At 47.7% G+C, this 19,064-nt stretch overlaps 2 protein-coding genes and 1 pseudogene across 7 annotated transcripts; 2 read left to right on the top strand and 1 right to left on the bottom strand.

The window, feature by feature from the left end:
• LOC136179824 (thyroglobulin-like) overlaps positions 1-1,428 on the top strand; it is a 1,812-nt pseudogene extending 384 nt beyond the window's left edge.
• Positions 1,429-1,955: 527 nt separating this feature from the next.
• On the top strand, positions 1,956-9,632 carry LOC110001515 (mucin-1). The gene is made up of 4 exons (XM_020657014.3): positions 1,956-2,067; positions 7,904-8,454; positions 8,586-8,711; positions 9,359-9,632. The coding sequence occupies exons 2-4, from the start codon at positions 8,155-8,157 to the stop codon at positions 9,416-9,418; spliced, it is 486 nt and encodes a 161-aa protein (XP_020512670.2). The 5' UTR covers positions 1,956-2,067; positions 7,904-8,154; the 3' UTR covers positions 9,419-9,632.
• A 2,539-nt stretch (positions 9,633-12,171) lies between these two features.
• Positions 12,172-19,020, bottom strand: nudt17 (nudix (nucleoside diphosphate linked moiety X)-type motif 17). 6 transcript variants are annotated; one of them, XM_020657002.3, is made up of 9 exons: positions 18,940-19,020; positions 17,675-17,767; positions 17,413-17,572; positions 17,146-17,329; positions 16,946-16,971; positions 16,765-16,857; positions 15,837-15,935; positions 14,028-14,161; positions 12,172-13,889 (listed from the first exon to the last, which is right to left on the bottom strand). In XM_020657002.3, exons 2-9 carry the CDS (start codon positions 17,719-17,721, stop codon positions 13,724-13,726), a joined length of 909 nt encoding a protein of 302 aa, XP_020512658.2. In that variant the 5' UTR covers positions 17,722-17,767; positions 18,940-19,020; the 3' UTR covers positions 12,172-13,723. The 6 variants fall into 6 exon arrangements, with proteins under 6 accessions (XP_020512658.2, XP_020512661.1, XP_029137774.1 ...); XM_020657005.3 differs by having other exon boundaries at positions 17,413-17,529; positions 18,940-19,018; XM_029281941.2 differs by lacking the exon at positions 18,940-19,020 and adding an exon at positions 18,892-18,910 and having other exon boundaries at positions 17,413-17,529.
• Between the last annotated feature and the right edge of the window lie 44 nt (positions 19,021-19,064).

Below are 19,064 nucleotides of genomic sequence, written 5' to 3'. Positions count from 1 at the left end.
CTGTCTCTGTCTCTCTCTCTCTCTCTCTCTCTCCCTCTCTCTCTCTCTCTCTCTCTCTCTCTCTCTCTCTCTCTCTCTCTGTCTCTCTCTCTCTCTCTCTGTCTCTGTCTCTCTCTCTCTCTCTCTCTCTCTCTCTCTCTGTCTTTCAGGACTTTGAGGCTCTGCAGGGCCGAGCTGACGGTAAGACGGCGTTTTATGAGGCTCTGAGTCGCTCGCTTCGGTGGAGTGACAGGAAGTGAGCTGCTTAAGGAGGCGGCGTCCTGGTTCTACTCTCTGGATCACAGTCCGTCAGCAGCTGGTTACAACCTGTTCTCCAGAGCGCTCAACAACGCCACCAGGTCAGACGCCGAGCCACTCTCTCCTCCCCAGGCACCTGACTAATCACTAAAACTTAATCTACAGTCTGGATTAACGTGTGTGTGTGTGTGTGTGTGTGTGTCTTTCAGAGATCTGTTCATCATCTGTCCCAGTCTGCAGATGGCTAGCCACTGGGCTAACAACAAAGCTAACGTCTTCCTGTACTACCATCCAGCCTCCAGCGCTGACAGCAGGTACCGACTATTTCCTGGAACGTGTTGAGCTCATCGTCTCTCGTGGTCATTGTGGTCACACACGACTTCCTCCAGACCCCTCTCATGACCCTCATCCTAAAGATACGTGGTTTCAAACAGGGTATCCATGTTGTTTTGATATTTGATATTTGTTATTCATGTTCAGGGCCGAGGTGTCTGTTCCTCTGGACGTTCAGTTTGTGTTCGGGACTCCTCATCGTCCAATTAGCGCTCAGCGTTTCTCCTCGTCTGACCGCCGCCTCTCTCTCTGGCGGCGATGAGCTACGTCTCCAGCTTCGTCCGCAGCGGGTCAGTCAGCCTGTCACGTCTCTCATCAATCAGCTGAAGAGCGACCTTTAACCGCCTCACATGATGTTTGTTTTCTTTCTCAGGAACCCAAACCCTTCGCCTGTGTGGGCGGAGTCAGCTCTGCCCCGCTGGCAGCAGGTCCTGTCCTCTGAGGCCACGCCCACCTACCTGCAGCTTAGCCCCACCCCTTGAACATCAGCATGGTCTGAGTCGGAACTCGTGTTCGTTCTGGAGTGGACTTGGAAGCAGACTGAGCGGTGAGAGGGAAACACAGACGTCTTCACGCCGTCCAGATTTATTCCTTAAGGTCAAAGGTTGAATCAGACGATCTCTTCATGTTGAAAGTTGACTCTTCTGCCTCCAGGTAATTCGGGGGGCGGAGCCTGTCCAGCCTGCGTTGACCCTTGCGATCCCATTGGCTGCTCCATCCAGCCAATCACAGACCGAGAAAGACGCCTACAGCTGAGCGGATGACATCATCACCTCTTCTTCATGACATCACAGTTTCCTGTTTTATTATTCACATTGATCACAAATGTCAAAATCAATAAAAGCATCTTAAACTCCACCAGAGTCTGTCTGTGAAAGCTGCAGTTCCTCTAGCTGCCACTACATGTCGCTGTTCTTCAAAAATTTTAAAATAAAACGAGTCAGCAGATTCTCTAAAAGTCATCACGAGCTTCATTAATTAAAGATTTTAATATAAAGAATATCGTTTTTATTTTGAATATTCTTAATCATCTCAGATGCAGAAAATGGAAATTAAAAAAGGTTAAAAGTAGAGATAAATAGAAAAGCCTGCTGACTTTCTATGTTTTTATTTCTTCATAATAATTTTAATATTTATAAGATCATTTTGATCCAGCGGATAAAAAATAAAATCTATAATCTTAAGTCCTGATAATTATCTGACCATGTAAGGTGCGGCTCGACTTCCAAACTATCTAAATGATGAATCATGTGATTCAACCTGTGACCACCGGGGTGGAGCTCTGTTCCCACTGCAGAGCTGGAGTTGCTGGCCCCTCCCCCCTCCCTCCTCCACCTGTGAGGTGAGGCAGGTGTATAAAGGAGTCTTTCTCTGGATGGAAAACAGGACTCCTGCAGACGCTCACACTGAGATCTTTGTCACTGACGTTCAGATTTCCTGCTCAAAGATGAAGACGCTGCTCGCTCTCTGCATCGCTCCTCGCCGTCACCGCCTCAGGTAAGACGAACACGCTCGCCTGCAGGTGTACCTGACAATGTTCTGAGATTTGATTCAAAGAGGAAAAGGAACAAATCACAGAAACATCAAGCAGAGGACAGAGACTCTACAGAATATATTTAGAGGAGAGAGAACACCTGAGGAGTTTAAAGGTCAGAGTGTATTAATGTTGATTTATTCTTTTATATTAAAGTCAGCTGACAGGAAGAACATTAGACAGCAGGACACCGAGCAGGTGAAACTCTCTTTTCATCGTTGATAAATGAATTCATTTGTAGTTTCAGAAAGTCAGTTTTAAATGTCAGATCCGGTTTATTGTGACACAAAACAGAGAAGAAAAAAATCTGAGAAAGTTTTTATCTGAACCGGACTCAGATCAGCCCTGAAGACTTCTTAGGAACTATAAACACCAGAACACACCTTCAAGGAGATAGAGGGAAGTTTACAGTTACTTTAAAGAGCTGTAGTCAAGACCAAGACCAAGACCAAGACCAAGACCAAGATCAAGGCAGGCGAGACCGAGACCAAGAACAAGACCAAGATCAAGATCAAGGAAGGGTCAATTCAATTCAATTCAATTCAATTCAATTCAGAAAACTTTATTTGTCCCCAGGGGGCAATTCAAAGGCACACAGAGCAGTAAATTAACAACAGTGCAAGTAAACAAAACAGTTTAACCTAAATAGAAAGTGTCAATTTAAATACAACTTAATCTTTAACTACTAACAGATGTAAACAGATGTAAACAGAACTATGTGCAGTAAACAAGAAATAAATATATATATACAGAGCTATGTGCAAGTAGGCAAATACTAAATGATAAGTTATTAAGGTGAATAATGGAACAACAGAACTAATATATACAATATAACTGTAAGGTAAAAATTAGATAAATAAAGTGACCGTAGTGCAATGATGGATAAGAAACAACAGGAATAAATTAACCAGAACTGTATGAATACTGAAATAGAAAGGATAGAATAAAGTGATGTAGTGCATGAGACCAGATAAAGCAGAGGCAGTGAGAGGGTGAGACCGAGACCAAGACCACAGCAGGAAGAGACCAAGACTAGACCAAGACTAGACCAAGACCAAGACCAAGACCAAGGCCAAGGCCAAGACCAAGACCAAGACCAAGACCAAGACTAGACCAAGACCAAGACCACAGCAGGAAGAGACCAAGCCAAGACCAAGACCAAGACCAAGACCAAGACCAAGACCAAGACCAAGACCAAGACCAAGACTAGACCAAGACCAAGACCACAGCAGGAAGACACCAAGCCAAGACCAAGACTAGACCAAGACCAAGACCAAGACCAAGACCAAGACCAAGACCAAGACCAAGACTAGACCAAGACCAAGACCACAGCAGGAAGAGACCAAGCCAAGACCAAGACTAGACCAAGACCAAGACCAAGACCAAGACCAAGACCAAGACCAAGACCAAAGACCAAGACCAAGACTAGACCAAGACCAAGACCAAGACCAAGACCAAGACCAAGACCAAGTCTAGACCAAGACCAAGACCACAGCAGGAAGAGACCAAGCCAAGACCAAAGACTAGACCTAGACCAAGACCAAGACCAAGACCAAAGACCAAGACCAAGACTAGACCAAGACCAAGACCACAGCAGGAAGAGACCAAGCCAAGACCAAGACTAGACCAAGACCAAGACCAAGACCACAGCAGGAAGAGACCAAGACCAAGACCAAGACTAGACCAAGACCAAGACCACAGCAGGAAGAGACCAAGCCAAGACCAAGACCAAGACTAGACCAAGACCAAGACCAAGACCAAGACCAAGACCAAGACCAAGACCAAGACCAAGACCAAGACCAAGACCAAGACCAAGGCAGGGCAAGACCGAGACCAAGACCAAGACCAAGACCAAGACCAAGACCAAGACCAAGACCAAGACCAAGGCAGGGCGAGACCGAGACCAAGGAAGGGTGAGACTGAGACCAAGACCAAGACCAAGACCACGGCAGGAAGAGACCAAGACCAAGACCAAGACCAAGACCAAGACCAAGACCAAGACCAAGACCAAGGCAGGGCGAGACCGAGACCAAGGCAGGGCGAGACCAAGACCAAGACCAAGGAAGGGTGAGACCAAGACCGAGACCAAGACCAAGGCAGGGCGAGACCAAGACCAAGACCAAGGAAGGGTGAGACCGAGACCAAGACCAAGACCACGGCAGGAAGAGACCAAGACCAAGACCAAGGAAGGGTGAGACCGAGACCAAGACCAAGACCACGGCAGGAAGAGACAAAGACCGAGACCGAGATAGGGTGAGACCAGGACATTTAGGGATTGAGACCGAGTCTCTACTAACGTCCTGAAGCGTCCACTGGGCGGCGCCAAACTCAACAAATTAACCAGAACTGTATGAATACTGAAATAGAAAGGATAGAATAAAGTGATGTAGTGCATGAGACCAGATAAAGCAGAGGCAGTGAGAGGGTGAGACCAAGACCAAGACCACAGCAGGAAGAGACCAAGCCAAGACCAAGACCAAGACCAAGACCAAGACCAAGACCAAGACCAAGACCAAGACCAAGACCAAGACCAAGACTAGACCAAGACCAAGACCACAGCAGGAAGAGACCAAGCCAAGACCAAGACCAAGACCAAGACCAAGACCAAGACCAAGACCAAGACCAAGGCAGGGCGAGGCCGAGACCAAGACCAAGGCAGGGTGAGACTGAGACCAAGACCAAGACCACGGCAGGAAGAGACCAAGACCAAGACCAAGGAAGGGTGAGACCAAGACCAAGACCAAGACCAAGACCACGGCAGGAAGAGACCAAGACCAAGACCAAGGAAGGGTGAGACCGAGACCAAGACCAAGACCACGGCAGGAAGAGACCAAGACCGAGACCGAGACCGAGATAGGGTGAGACCAGGACATTTAGGGATTGAGACCGAGTCTCTACTAACGTCCTGAAGCGTCCACTGGGCGGCGCCAAACTCAACAAATTAACCAGAACTGTATGAATACTGAAATAGAAAGGATAGAATAAAGTGATGTAGTGCATGAGACCAGATAAAGCAGAGGCAGTGAGAGGGTGAGACCAAGACCAAGACCACAGCAGGAAGAGACCAAGCCAAGACCAAGACCAAGACCAAGACCAAGACCAAGGCCAAGGCCAAGACCAAGACCAAGACCAAGACCAAGACCAAGACTAGACCAAGACCAAGACCACAGCAGGAAGAGACCAAGCCAAGACCAAGACTAGACCAAGACCAAGACCAAGGCCAAGACCAAGACCAAGACCAAGACCAAGACCAAGACTAGACCAAGACCAAGACCACAGCAGGAAGAGACCAAGCCAAGACCAAGACTAGACCAAGACCAAGACCAAGACCAAGACCAAGACCAAGACCAAGACCAAGACCACAGCAGGAAGAGACCAAGCCAAGACCAAAACCAAGACTAGACCAAGACCAAGACCAAGACCAAGACCAAGACCAAGACCAAGACCAAGACCAAGACCACAGCAGGAAGAGACCAAGCCAAGACCAAAACCAAGACTAGACCAAGACCAAGACCAAGACCAAGACCAAGACCAAGACCAAGACCAAGACTAGACCAAGACCAAGACCACAGCAGGAAGAGACCAAGCCAAGACCAAGACCAAGACTAGACCAAGACCAAGACCAAGACCAAGACCAAGACCAAGACCAAGACCAAGACCAAGGCAGGGCGAGACCAAGACCAAGGAAGGGTGAGACTTAGACCAAGACCAAGACCAAGACCAAGACCAAGACCAAGACCAAGGCAGGGCGAGACCAAGGCAGGGGGCGAGACCAAGACCAAGACCAAGGAAGGGTGAGACCAAGACCAAGACCAAGACCAAGGCAGGGCGAGACCAAGACCAAGACCAAGGAAGGGTGAGACCGAGACCAAGACCAAGACCACGGCAGGAAGAGACCAAGACCAAGACCAAGGAAGGGCGAGACCGAGACCAAGACCAAGACCACGGCAGGAAGAGACAAAGACCGAGACCGAGATAGGGTGAGACCAGGACATTTAGGGATTGAGACCGAGTCTCTACTAATGTCCTGAAGCGTCCACTGGGCGGCGCCAAACTCAACAAATTAACCAGAACTGTATGAATACTGAAATAGAAAGGATAGAATAAAGTGATGTAGTGCATGAGACCAGATAAAGCAGAGGCAGTGAGAGGGTGAGACCGAGACCAAGACCACAGCAGGAAGAGACCAAGCCAAGACCAAGACCAAGACCAAGACCAAGACCAAGACCAAGACCAAGACTAAGACCAAGTCCAAGACTAGACCAAGACTAGACCAAGACCAAGACCAAGACCAAGACCAAGACCAAGACCAAGACCAAGACTAGACCAAGACCACAGCAGGAAGAGACCAAGCCAAGACCAAGACCAAGACCAAGACCAAGACCAAGACCAAGACCAAGACCAAGACTAGACCAAGACCAAGCCAAGACCAAGACCAAGACCAAGACCAAGACCAAGACCAAGACCAAGACTAGACCAAGACCAAGACCAAGACCAAGACCAAGACCAAGACCAAGACCAAGACCAAGGCAGGGCGAGACCAAGACCAAGACCAAGGAAGGGTGAGACTTAGACCAAGACCAAGACCAAGACCAAGACCAAGACCAAGACCAAGACCAAGACCAAGGCAGGGCGAGACCAAGGCAGGGGGCGAGACCAAGACCAAGACCAAGGAAGGGTGAGACCAAGACCGAGACCAAGACCAAGGCAGGGCGAGACCAAGACCAAGACCAAGGAAGGGTGAGACCGAGACCAAGACCAAGACCACGGCAGGAAGAGACCAAGACCAAGACCAAGGAAGGGTGAGACCGAGACCAAGACCAAGACCACGGCAGGAAGAGACCAAGACCGAGACCGAGACCGAGATAGGGTGAGACCAGGACATTTAGGGATTGAGACCGAGTCTCTACTAACGTCCTGGAGCGTCCACTGGGCGGCGCCAAACTCAACAAATTAACCAGAACTGTATGAATACTGAAATAGAAAGGATAGAATAAAGTGATGTAGTGCATGAGACCAGATAAAGCAGAGGCAGTGAGAGGGTGAGACCGAGACCAAGACCACAGCAGGAAGAGACCAAGCCAAGACCAAGACCAAGACCAAGACCAAGACCAAGACCAAGACCAAGACCAAGACCAAGACCAAGTCCAAGACTAGACCAAGACCAAGACCAAGACTAGACCAAGACCACAGCAGGAAGAGACCAAGCCAAGACCAAGACCAAGACCAAGACCAAGACCAAGACCAAGACCAAGACCAAGACTAGACCAAGACCAAGACCAAGACCACAGCAGGAAGAGACCAAGCCAAGACCAAGACCAAGACCAAGACCAAGACCAAGACCAAGACTAAGACCAAGACCAAGACTAGTCCAAGACCAAGACCACAGCAGGAAGAGACCAAGCCAAGACCAAGACCAAGACTAGACCAAGACCAAGACCAAGACCAAGACCAAGACCAAGACCAAGACCAAGACCAAGACCAAGGCAGGGCGAGACCGAGACCAAGGCAGGGCGAGACCAAGACCAAGACCAAGGAAGGGTGAGACCAAGACCGAGACCAAGACCAAGGCAGGGCGAGACCAAGACCAAGACCAAGGAAGGATGAGACCGAGACCAAGACCAAGACCACGGCAGGAAGAGACCAAGACCGAGACCGAGACCGAGATAGGGTGAGACCAGGACATTTAGGGATTGAGACCGAGTCTCTACTAACGTCCTGAAGCGTCCACTGGGCGGCGCCAAACTCAACACAGGAGCTGTACATCCATTTTACGTGTAATTCTTCATCTCTCCTTAGTGTCCTCCACTACAACTCCTGTTGCCGTGACAACCGCCTCATCACCAGTCACCATCAGTCGGGATGTTCCTACACTCGCCGTTACAACGACAACTGACAGCACCGTCACCCTGACCAGCGAAGGGCCAACAACACCCGTCAACGGTTCAAACTCCAACCAGACGACGGCGTCGCCTGACCCAGGCACGAACACCACTGCTGCTGTTGGCAACGTCACCGCGTCCGGCAACACAACCACACCCGGCGTCACCATGACAACGGTCTCAACAAACAGCACAAACAGCTCTTCTGCAACCACAACAACAAACTCCACTCAGGCTACGACGGCTCCCCTAGACAACGCCACTCAGGCAAACTCTTCATCCTGCACCACCGCCACCAAGCCAGTGTCTAACGTAACCATGGCAACAACAGCCACAAAAGCTAGCAGCAGCATGGCCCCGCCCCTAGCCAGCGGCAGTGGTGGTGGTGGCGTACCCGGGTGGGGGATTGCTCTGCTGGTCCTCGCTGCTCTGGTTCTGCTGCTGCTCTTACTGCTTCTGATCGTTTTGGTGAGTCTTGTGCTTAGCTTAGCTTAGCTTAGCTTAGCTTAGCATAGCATAAAGACTGTTAGCATGACTCTCTTCTATCATTGCTCTGAGTCTGCACTGACTCTAACAAGGTGTTTTCTTCTTCTCTGCAGCTGGTGTGGTGGTGCTGCTGTAGGGGGCGCCAAAGAGTCTTAAGTCCCTTCGACGTGGACCACAAAGACGATATCCCGCTGTACACCACGCACGGACGCTTCGGACGAGCCAATGGGGTCGCATATGTAAGAAAAACAAACACGCCTGCTTACAAAGTTATCAGACATGAAGCTGACGAGGACGGGGAGGTTTGTCACACCCTCTAAAGCCCGGCTCACACTGCAGCAGTTTTATAACCATGACCAGTCACACTACGAGATAATCGGTTCAGGTGTCAGGAAGAAATCGGAGCTCTTATCGACCCGATGTTCCTGCAGAGTCAAGCTTAAGTTAAATCAAACGACTTCGATACCACGGCAACAAAAATAGAAGTCCAAATGTCGAGTCAGTTATTGTTTTTAATTTACAAAAATCCTCCAAGTTACCAACCAACAACAACCAAAATACAGACGTAGACATCAAATGATGGGAAGTTAAGTTTAATAATTATCAGTAATTGCTTGTGTGTGTGTGTGTGTGTGTGTGTGTGTGTGTGTGTGTGTCAACATTTACTCAGGTACTCAGGAATAATGCCGACACCTACCTGTGTCTTTAAGTGTTTATTGATTCAGTGATAATGACTCGAGCTCTTATTGTGAAAGGTAAATCATTACAGTCTGAGGCTACAGGGCGAGCGAGGATCTTTAAACGCTTAGCGAGGCGTCTTTAATGTTGACGTCACGTTTGTTCACGAGGGAATAAAACGTTAAATCCAGACGTTCATGTTTTACAGGATGAATTGGACGAACCAACGAAGAAGAACGAGACGAACGTCTACACCATCAATCAGTGAAATGAAGCAGCGACGGATAAACGATCAGAGAAGAAGAACTTGTTGTGATTTAAATTCTCATGTTAAACTTAAAGATCCTGTTTCATTATGTTTGTCTGATAATAAACTGTGTAAATGTTTTTTAATGTTTGATAATTAAAACATTTTCATAAATGTAAAAATTCCTGAATTTCCCCCGGGGGATGAATAAAGTATTTATCTATCTAAAGATCGACCTCTGACCTCAGAGCTTCATTTAAATCCATCATCACAAACAGTAAAGGAAGAATATGTGATCCTCTATTTCAGCCCTGCTCACAACAGGCTGTTTCTGTGTCTGTACTTTTAAATATGTAAATGAGCTGTGTCTGACCACGCCCCCTCTCTGGAAGGGCTTGGGTGTACTCGGTCTTTCTCTCTCTATGTCCTATTGTTTACGGTGAGAAGGCAGACTCAGAGGGCAGAACAAACACCTAGCTGTGGGAGTGTCACCCACCTGGGGGAGGGGCTACTGCCCTTTGTGATGTCATGAAGGGAACATCTCCAAACGGCCTGTTTGAGCACACATTTTCTGAAAAGTGGAGCAGGCAGAAGACAGAGAGGATGAACTTTACTCATCATTGGGGGGTTTGTAGACAGACTAGAGACACATGTTAGAGTTAGAGGAACATGGAGAAGAGGATTTTAAATATGTGACCTTTAAGATCATGTCCTAACCTTCCATCTACCAGGAGGTCCTCACTGTATTTCAAAATAAAAGCACACAGCAAGTAAAGTACTCTCAGCTTCAGACAGGTAAAAAAAATTAAAATAAAAGTCTAGCATGTTTTATTTTGCGATGAATCATGATTAAAGAATTCATTGTTTAACGAGCCCATCAGAGGAAACACTCTGACCTTTGACCCTAGCACAAACAGTGATGTCATAGAGTGTGATACTTTGGTAAGTTTTAATAAAACTGTAGAGGTCGTCATCATGCAGAATAATAATGTTTAAATTAGGTTATAAATGTTGTAGCAGGTAAATGTAGAGCGGCGCTCTGAGGCAGGACGCCCCAGGAGTTACAGCGGGTCGTCCACTGGTCAGTGGGTCGGCTGTTTGACCTCAGGTAGACGGACAGGTGAGATGGCCTGCTGTGAGGATGACGTCATGATGCAGATTAAGAAGAATGAACGTCTATCTGTTTTAATGATGTTGGCAGCTTGTCACCATGAGGAGAGGAGGAGTGATGCTGCTCACAGGTAAACTCACCTCCATCACTGGGATTCAAACTAAAACTTACAAAACAAATAATAACAGACAGAACGGGGACAGCTCAGTCAGTTTGACAGAAACCAGCAGGTAACATTTACAGGAAACCCTGTGTCTATGAAGTCAATCTCACAGCTTCCTGTTGTGTTTATGATCTAAAGTGTTTGTTAAAGCTGCAGCTTCCTGTCTTTGTGTTTTATTATATCGACATTCAGATCCTGTTTCAGCCTGGCAGCAGCGTCTCTCTCCCCCTTTGTTCTGTTTTGTGTTCTTGAAGGAGGAAGTCCCGGCTGAAAGTGGATCCTCTTTGTTGCAGGTTTTATTCCTCATTCTGAAAGCTCGAGCACACAAAGAGCTGGAGAGAGGAAGTGAAGTTGAGGGTGGAGCGAGGAAGGGCAGCGGAGGAATTTGTGGATGTTTGATATGAGCTGATATGAACATAAAGAGACGGACGGGCACGGCTGAGTCAACACAGGAATATCTCACAGAGTGTTTAATGTTCACTCAAGTTTATTTCTGTCAACACAAGTCGACGCTCGTTCGTCTCTGAGTTGTGAATGGAGCTTATATAATGATTTTCTAGTCGAGTGTCACACCTTCAAATTCACACACTGCTGAAAAAGCAGAGGGAGCAACTCAGGGTTAAGAGTCTCACCCGAGGACACATCGGACATGTGGCTGCAGGAGCTGGGAATTGAACCCTTGACCTTCCTGTTGAGAGATGACTGACTCTACCACTGAGCCACAGCTGATGTAAATGTAGTAAACTGTTTGTGATTCAGTTCCACTCGAGCCTAAAGTTTGATTTATTCATGAAGAAATAAAGAGGATGAATTTATGTGTAATAATATTTTAAAAAGAGGGAAATGTTGTAATCATGGGGCGCCGTTGGCCTGGTGGTTGGTCCACACGCCCCCCATGTACGGAGGCTGTAGACTCATGACGTGTTTGACATCATGTGATGAGTGAGTGGAAGAGGCGGGGCTTCATAATGACTGACAGAGTGTTAGGCGTTACCTTTGATCTGTCACCTGTGAGTCACAGCTGACTGATCACCTGTCAGATTTCATGTTTATCAGTGTTTGAACAACAGCAGGGCTTGGTTATGACTTTTACTTTAAACATCGCTTTCACCTGAGTGACATCATCACGTCACACCTGAACCTTTCTACATACCTCAGACTTCTGCAGCCAGCCTCTAGTGGACCCTCGAGGAACTGCAGGATTTTACACTTCAGCATCAGCTTCATTTATTCAAAAGTTTCTGCTTTGAAAATACTTTTTAATATCACATTAAAGAGATTAGCAGGTCACAGGTGGAGAGGAGAGGAGAGGAGAAGAGAGTAGAGGAGACAAGGGGAGAGGAGAGACAGAGGAGATGAGACAAGGGGAGAGGAGGAGGAGAGGAGACAAGGGGAGAGGAGAGGAGAGGAGACAAGGGGAAATGAGAGACAGAGGAGAGGAGACAAGGGGAGAGGAGGAGGAGAAAAAAATAAAACATTTCCAAAAGTTCAACAACCCTCTCAATGTCAACAATTTAATTTATTTGAATCAAAACTGAATAATCAGCTCCCCTCCCACAAAGCTTCCTCCACAGCTCATACACTATTAAACTCTTCCATATTGTCCATCATGTGAAAAAAACCTAATTCCACCCTCAGTCTGGCCTTTAAAAGTCCCTCCAGAACCAGCACCGGTTCCACACAGCCAGTACCCTGAGCTCGGTTCTTACCTGTCAGCCAAATGGTCAACTTGGCAAAGCCGGATAATAATAATACTTTATTGATCCTGCGAGGTGAAATTCATTTTTATACTCTGTCTAGTTAACATGCTACACAAACATAGGCTGAAGTATACACGCACGCACGCACGCACGCACGCACGCACGCACGCACTCACGCACTCACACACACACACACACACACGCACAGGATCCTATGGACATGCACTAATGGAGAGATGTCAGAGTGAGGGGGCTGCCTGCAGTGGGCGCTCCTGGGCTGGTGGGGGGGTTAGTTGCCTTGCTCAAGGGCACCTTGGCAGTGCTCAGAAGGTGGACTGGCACCTCTCCAGCTACCAGGCCAATACCCGAACTTGGTCCGTACTGGGACTTGACCCTCCGATCCCCAACCCAGGTCCCTACAGACTGAGCTACTGCCGCCCCAAAAAGTTCATCAATGTATGAAGTCTTTTTTTTTACAGAATCATTTGGACCAAAATCAAACAAAACAAAAGAGAAATCCTCCCAACAACCTTTTCAAAAGAACAAAGAAGTGTGACGCCTCAGACACTTGTTATCTGAGATGTGTGAATTACAAACTGTCTGTGTGAGAACATGAACCTTGTGATGTACCTGCTCATTCAGGACGTCGCTGCCACCTGGTGGTCAGAAGCTGCAGGTGCAGTCAGTTAAAGAGTCTGATTCAGTGTTTTATTAAAAAAGACAAGGCAGAATTAAACAATTACTCCTGGAACCAGGACTTCCTGAGAACTGCAGGGTGTGTGTGTGTGTGTTAGAGTGTGTGTGTGTGTGTTAGAGTGTGTGTGTGTGTGTGTGTGTGTGTGTGTGTGTGTGTGTGTGTGTGTGTGTTAGAGTGTGTGTGTGTATGTGTGTGTGTGTGTTAGAGTGTGTGTGTGTGTGTGTGTGTTAGAGTGTGTGTGTGTGTGTGTGTGTTAGAGTGTGTGTGTGTGTGTGTGTGTGTGTGTGTGTGTGTGTGTGTGTGTGTGTGTGTGTTAGAGTGTGTGTGTGTGTGTTAGAGTGTGTGTGTGTGTGTGTTAGAGTGTGTGTGTGTGTGTGTTAGAGTGTGTGTGTGTATGTGTGTGTGTGTTAGAGTGTGTGTGTGTTAGAGTGTGTGTGTGTATGTGTGTGTGTGTTAGAGTGTGTGTGTGTGTGTGTGTGTTAGAGTGTGTGTGTGTGTGTGTGTGTGTGTGTTAGAGTGTGTGTGTGTGTGTTAGAGTGTGTGTGTGTGTGTGTGTGTTAGAGTGTGTGTGTGTGTGTGTGTGTTAGAGTGTGTGTGTGTGTGTGTGTGTGTGTGTATGTGTGTGTGTGTATGTGTGTGTGTGTGTATTGGGGGGTCAGGCTTCAGGGGTCTCCAGGCTCTTCAGCCACAGCTCCAGGGCGTACTTGGTCCCAGTACTGACCCGCTCCAGGTCCGGCCCACTGGCTGGCGCCCGGCTGACGAACACGGTCAGTGGCAGCGTGGACTCAGTCAGAGCGCCACCTGTGGACACCTGAGACACACTGGACACACAGCAGGAGGTCGAGGTCAGTGAACGCATCACACAACCGTCACAGACACGATGTGAATCCTCCTTAAAGTGCTCGTGTTTGATTCCTTAGTTCACTTTTTCATTTGAGTTTTTAAGTAAACTTAAACACCTGACGCTGCTCGGCAGGTGTTCCAGCTGAACCTCTGTGTCCTCTCCGTCCACAGCGGTCACCATGGCTCTGACCAGCTGACTGTCGGCCCACAGACAGGCGCTGACCTCCTCGGGAGACGGACTCAGAGACGCCTGCAGGGGCGGAGACCACCAAGAAATACATCTTTAAAAAAACACCTTGAAATCTGGATTCTGTCACCAAGTTTCTTTTTATTCTGTACTTTTAAAGGAGACATCTGTAACACTGACACCTAGTGGTTAAAATAGGTACTGCAGTCCGAAATTGAAATCCAAAACACACACACAGCTTGTTGCTAAAATTATGATTTCTTTCTACTGTGCACAGGGGTGCAAACTCATCAGGGATGACAAAGGTGACATGGATCCAAACCTCCTAGGGGGGTCCGGGGTCCATGCCCCCCCGGGAAGATTTTTTTTAAATATCAGCTTCAAAATGTGAATTTACAGAAGATTTTATCATTCAGACTAAAGAAGTAAACAATAAGAAAAACAATTACTTGTTGATATCTATGTTCTGTTGCTCCCAACCTTCAGTCCCTTTTTAGAAATGGGATGAATTTGCAGAACAGGTCTTACCATGTTCCACTAAGAGGTGATGTGAAGGACAGTCACTATGCAGGCAGCTCTGAGTCTGAGAGAACATCATCATACAGTCATCAAGGATGACAATATTTTCTCTTCTATCATTAAATAGGAAACATTATCAATATATGAACCTGATGTTTTAGCTCCTGCTGGTTTTCATTAAGTTTATATTCCCTTTCTTATTACATGTGTTGATCAGCTGTCACTTTAATGTTGTCTGAGATAATAATGAAGCAGAGAGCTGGATGAAGTTACCTTCAAGCACATTTCTCTAAACATCTTTACCTCTGGCTACCAAACAGTAAACATGATCAGACAGGATGTTTAACTTTGAATCTTTCCACAGTGTTTTCACGGGAAAATAACGTGATGTAAATGAGCCATGTGCTGCACATTGAGACTCATTGAATCAGGGTTCATGCTTCTTACGGTCGGTGCGGCGATATTGCGCAATCACGGCCGGCGAGAAGAAGAGGGTCTGCGGAGGGTCTGAGCGCCCAGCTGTGCACCTCCAAGATTTTTGTAACAACACGGACGGGTTTGTGCAGACCGCGTTGAAATGATTGGCTGCAGGGCCCGGAAGTACTTTCTTCAGGCCATGTTGAGCGCTCTGACTGCAATTAGTATGAAAAGCATGAATCAGGTCTTCATGACAGCCCCCCCCCCCCCCCCCCCCCCTCCTCCAAATGTTTTTATTGCAGATCTAAATGAGCTGTTTCAGGTTTCTTCTTGTGGACAGAGGCAGAAGGCCGGGATGAGATCTGGTGATCTGAGTGTACAGCGAGGTGAGCGTTGACGCCTGGACGAGAGATACTGCACGTCTGTTTGTCTTTAGCATGTAGCCCAATGCTAACTGATAACATCTTTTAGCTTTAGTCAGGCAGAATGCTCCGTTTTACTTTGATAAATGATTAGAAATTCCATGTGACCCCATGTGGGCTCTAGACCCAAACGTTGTGAAAGCCTGGAGTACTCCGAGCTCCTCCTGAATGTCTAAGCTCCTCCCCCTCTCTCTAAGGGGGGCTGGGTCCAGACACCCTCCAGAGGAAACTCATTTCAGCCATTTGAATCTGCTGTAGCTGTCGTTTGTTTACGTTTATGTTTAAATATCCCAGCTCACAGACCTAAGCTTTAATGCAGCGTGGTTACTGATGTTACTGACCAGTGAGGTCACAGAGGGGACATGTGACAGTCAGAGTACCTGGAGCTGCAGGTGAGAGAGGGACGAGTGCAGCAGCATGTAGATGACGATGTGATGTCTCTGAGGGAGTCCTCTGGACAGCATGGGGGGGTACACAGACTGAGGGTCAAACAGAAACCTTTAAATCACATCGTTCAGTAAAGCTGCTCCGGCTCTCTCCGGGTTTCTGCTCAAGAACACCGAGCGCTGCAGGATGACATTAGCTTAGCTTAGCACAAAGACTGCAAGCAAAGGGAAACTGTTAGCATGGCTGCAGTAAGAGGATCAATCTGTGTGTGTGTGTGTGTGTGTGTGTGTGTGTGTGTGTGTGTGTCTGTGTGTGTGTGTGTGTGTGTGTGTGTGTGTGTGTGTGTGTGTGTGTGTGTGTGTGTGTGTGTCTGTGTGTGTGTGTGTGTGTGTGTGTGTGTGTGTGTCTGTGTGTGTGTGTCTGTGTGTGTCTGTGTGTGTCTGTGTGTGTGTGTGTGTGTCTGTGTGTGTGTGTGTGTGTGTGTGTGTGTGTGTGTGTGTGTGTGTGTGTGTGTGTGTCTGTGTGTGTGTGTGTGTGTGTGTGTGTCTGTGTGTGTGTGTGTGTGTCTGTGTGTGTGTGTCTGTGTGTGTCTGTGTGTGTGTGTGTGTGTGTGTGTGTGTGTGTGTGTGTGTGTGTGTCTGTGTGTGTCTGTGTGTGTCTGTGTGTGTGTGTGTGTGTGTGTGTGTGTGTGTGTGTGTGAGTGTGTCTGTGTGTGTCTGTGTGTGTGTGTGTGTGTGTCTGTGTGTGTGTGTGTGTGTGTGTGTCTGTGTGTGTGTGTGTGTGTGTGTGTCTGTGTGTGTGTGTGTGTGTGTGTGTCTGTGTGTGTGTGTGTGTGTGTGTGTGTGTGTGTGTGTGTCTGTGTGTGTGTGTGTCTGTGTGTGTGTGTGTGTGTGTGTGTGTGTGTGTGTGTGTGTGTCTCACCTCCCAGAGTCCCAGTATCTTTGGACAAACTTGTTCTGGTTCCAGTCTGAGTCCAGTTTCTTCCTGTAGCTCTCGGAGTCCGGCGTCCAGCAGCTACACACAAACACAGACGACCATGACGAGGTTTTTACTCAAACAAACGTTTTACATTAAAATGTTTCGAAACAGAGAGGGGACGTACCGTCTCCTCCGGCTCCACATGGCCACCTGGGAAACGAGGAAACGAGGAAACAAGGAAACAAGGAAACAAGGAAACATGAGCTTTAAAAACAAAAATGAACGGAGTAAATCTGAGCAGAAGAATTCCTGATTACTTCACATCACCCAAATCCTACATTTCCCATAATGCAACAGCCCCTTTAGTAAAAGCGGGTTTCAAACCTGGAGGAACCCAAACGTTTGGGAATATCCGTAGCTCCTTCGCTCTTCGTGTGAGCAGCACTCTCTGATTGGTCGTCTGCAGGACAATGGCCACGCCCACATCTATTCCACGCTGCTGGACGTCCAATGGGATCGCAGCCGCCTCCTTGACTGACAGGTGTTTGATGGGACAGAAGGCGGGCCTCTGTGACAGAGAAGGAGAGGTTGATGTTGGAGACAGAGAGATGATGATCGAGGACAAAGGGATCAAGGATCTAAAGGTCCAACCTTCAGAGGAACCCCTCGCCCTTTGTCTCCTTTGGAAAGGACAAACTGGTTCTTCTCCAGTGAGCAGTTCACCTCCACCTCATCGTCAGCGCCATCACTGAAGTGACCCGTTATACTCTGAAACAATAGAAGAAGAAACACACGATGCGAACTGATCGTTCTGCTCCCCGGCACAGAGACGACCCGGACAGGAAGTCACACAAGGAAACCCACAAAACATCTGGTCAATTTCAAAATAAAACACAATATACGCAGCACTGACCTGAACAAACTGAGCTCGTTGTGGAGCTGCTCGGTCTTTACAAACATGAACCAGGATCCTCCTCACTTTGTCCATGATGCTGCGTCACCTCACCTGAGAAGAGAAGAAGAAGAAACCAGGACGTGTGTTAAAGAGGGCGTGGTCTCAAGATGTCCTCATATATCATTTTAATCTAAAAATAAAAGGATGTAGGTACTGTTGGGGAGATGGATTAAACAGGCATGCCTGCTGTTGCCATGGAGATTTTTAAACACTGTCTCATCTCCTCTGTCACTCCTCTCCCCTTGTCTCCTCTCCCCTCATCTCCTCTCCTCTCCCCTCGTCTCCTCTCCCCTCATCTCCTCTCCTCTCCCCTCGTCTCCTCTCCCCTCATCTCCTCTCCTCTCTCTCCTCTCCTCTCCTCTCCCCTCATCTCCTCTCCTCTCCCCTCATCTCCTCTCTCCTCTCATCTCTCCCCTCCTCTCCTCTCCCCTCTCCTCCCCTCCTCTCCTCTCTCCTCTCCCCTCGTCTCCTCTCCTCTCCCCTCGTCTCCTCTCCCCTCATCTCCTCTCCTCTCTCATCTCTCCCCTCCTCTCCCCTCCTCTCCTCTCCCCTCCCCTCCCCTCCTCTCCTCTCTCCTCTCCCCTCCCCTCCTCTCCTCTGCCCTTGTCTCCTCTCACTAAGCGAGTGTGTGCAGTCATACGACCAAAACATCGACCGAGCCAGAAGTTGATCAAACCGCTCGGGAGCAGCTGATTGGACCGTGATCCCCCGTCGTGTAGGGTTCAGCTCCGCCCCCTTGTCCAAATATGGTCACTTCCTTTGACAACACATTCTTACTGAAAACATAATCTACATACCATACCTTTAAAGGTAAGTACACCCAGGGATCCAAAGAGACCATCAAAGAAATCATCAAATAATCATGGAGATGTTTACTGAGGGAATAAATCAGCTGATCATAGAGTTCTATGGACACAAACTACATGATACACTATTTAAACATTTAACATTGTAGACACTAATCATTCTTCATGGGTTCAAAGTTCACCTTTACACCTCGATGATTTCACAGTTAGCATTAAATAAATATTTCTAGTTTTTGTGTTATTTATAAAGTAATATGAGCAGATATTATGAAGCTAACCGAAGCTAACAGCGTCTGTCGGAGGAAATAAAACACAACATGTATCTAAATCAACTTCTGGACATTTTACTGTCTGTATTTAAATCATTACGTAAAATAAAACACCACCAGAAACCCGGTTTGAAGAGTGGACACCTACTGAGCCAGAGGAGACATCGGCTAACGAGCTAACGGTCATGTTAGCACAACATCCGCTTACAACCTTCAAAATAAAAGCCGACAGCCCTATTCTTAAAATGTCTGCCAAAAGCAGACAACTCTAAT

This window comes from Labrus bergylta, chromosome 8, assembly GCF_963930695.1.
Source record: "Labrus bergylta chromosome 8, fLabBer1.1, whole genome shotgun sequence".
Lineage (NCBI taxonomy): Eukaryota > Metazoa > Chordata > Actinopteri > Labriformes > Labridae > Labrus > Labrus bergylta.
This window is presented reverse-complemented; position numbering and strand designations above follow the sequence as displayed.